Source organism: Lissotriton vulgaris, chromosome 1_2 (assembly GCF_964263255.1).
Source record: "Lissotriton vulgaris chromosome 1_2, aLisVul1.2, whole genome shotgun sequence".
Taxonomy (NCBI): domain Eukaryota; kingdom Metazoa; phylum Chordata; class Amphibia; order Caudata; family Salamandridae; genus Lissotriton; species Lissotriton vulgaris.
The window spans coordinates 238,795,241-238,797,009 of NC_141686.1; the positions used below are offsets into that span (position 1 = coordinate 238,795,241).

General features: G+C 54.4%; 1 protein-coding gene across 1 annotated transcript; it reads right to left on the reverse strand.

Annotated features, from left to right (window-relative positions):
• Positions 1–600: 600 nt before the first annotated feature.
• LOC147736413 (uncharacterized) lies at positions 601–1,236 on the reverse strand. Its single transcript, XM_086953751.1, has one exon. The coding sequence runs from the start codon at positions 1,234–1,236 to the stop codon at positions 601–603; it is 636 nt and encodes a 211-aa protein (XP_086809877.1).
• Between the last annotated feature and the right edge of the window lie 533 nt (positions 1,237–1,769).

The window sequence follows — 1,769 nt, forward strand, 5'->3', positions numbered from 1 at the left end:
GCCTCCCATCGGGCCGCCGGCCCCCTACTCTGACCTATGGCGCTGCGTGGGCCGGGGGGCCGGGCCCTAAATGCGCGCTCGTCGAGCCTCGCGCTTGGTATAGGGCCCGGATCCCCCAGTATGCTCCACGCCCGCCCAACCCACCTTACAATGAACACTTTGAGAGAGGGTGGGTGTAAAACGGTCATGTTTAATAACAACAATCATAAACATGACAATGATAAGGTCAAGTAACATAAACATAATCAACTTTTCATTTAGACATTCATAAAAATTAAATTTTTATTATTAAAATTCTTCTTTCCCCCAGCACCAGTGGGCCATCTGGCTCGCATCTCCCCAGGCTGAGTTCCCCACGCCAGGTGCAACCCACCTGCGCCGTCTGAGTGGTGGGCCCCAACCCTCGAGTCCTTGTCCGCCATTTCCAAGGGCCCACCACTCGGCCACCAGGCTGCGCAGGATCCCAGGAGGCTCGTACCTGTCGCCCTAGCCTCCCCAGCCGGTGGCCACCATTTCCCTGCGGAGAGCTTACCGTCTCTCCCCTCAGTGCTGGCTTAGGGAGTGCGCAAGGCGGACTCCCGTCCATTGTGTAAGTCTATATCAATGGTCCAATGTCTCATTACCGCCACAAGGGCGACTAGGGGCCTCAGGTCCGTCGCCCTTCCCTCCTTCAAGCAAGTTCTGCACAAAGGACCAAATTCCTCGGATCCAGGTGTCCGTGCCGAAGTCCGACAAGTGAACTCCATCTTGGTGAAACACTGCCGCTCCGGAAATCATTTTGTGTGGGAGGTGAACTAAGCGACCCTTCACTGAGCACAACTTAGCCAACTTTCCATTTAAACGTCTGACTGAAACATTCAAAGCCCTAGCCCGGACTCCATTGCCCCAAGATTGTCGCGGGATCATGCAGGACCATGCCATCCTGGCCTGCGGAAAGGTCCTCCCCAGCCAAGCGAATTCTGTGAGCAGCGATTCTTTGACGGCTAGGCGACCCCGGTCTACCATGTTGTTGCCTCCCAAATGGATGATGATCAGGTCCGGGGACTTCTGTCCCTCGCGTTTTCTCACATCCTCGACGAGCCGCCGCAAATGCCGAATGCGCATTCCTCCTGCTCCTTGCCACAAGAATTCGGTCGCCTCCAAGCCAGGTGGTTTCTGCACTTGCCTCTGCAGCAACCGCACCGCCGCGCGCCGCACGAACGAGTGTCCCAACACCCATACCACCTTCCTTGGCATACTAATAATCGGATAAGAAATAGAAAAGTCAGGCATAGTCAACGTATCGTGTCATAGCAACTCAGGCCTTACATAGCGTTTGAAACATTCGGACCACCAACGTCCCACTTTCTTTACAGCGGATGAAGCCAATCCTGCCCCTGCTGCTAATGTCGATGCCCCTATCCTAAAGGAATGAGTTGAGTAACCCGCATTTCCCAGGCCTACTTCTACCAAGGCCTTTCGCAACACTGCCTTAAACTGATACTGCGACAAACAGTCTCCTTGCTCATGGATGAATAAGGCCTGACCCTTCCCCTGAGGACGGATGATTAAGTATGCTTGCATACATGCGACCGTGCAAACGGGTGCCGCCAGCGCGGGGATGAGATGGATCACCGCCCCTTTGCCTGCCTGGTCGGTTTTAGATTTCCTCAGAACCACTACTAAACCCCCTGCGGCAATCTTGGTATCCTCAAACTGGATCCCCCATTCATGTCAGTCCTAGCAGTACCCACAATTTCTCCCAGGGGGAAGGCAGCATAAAAGGCTAA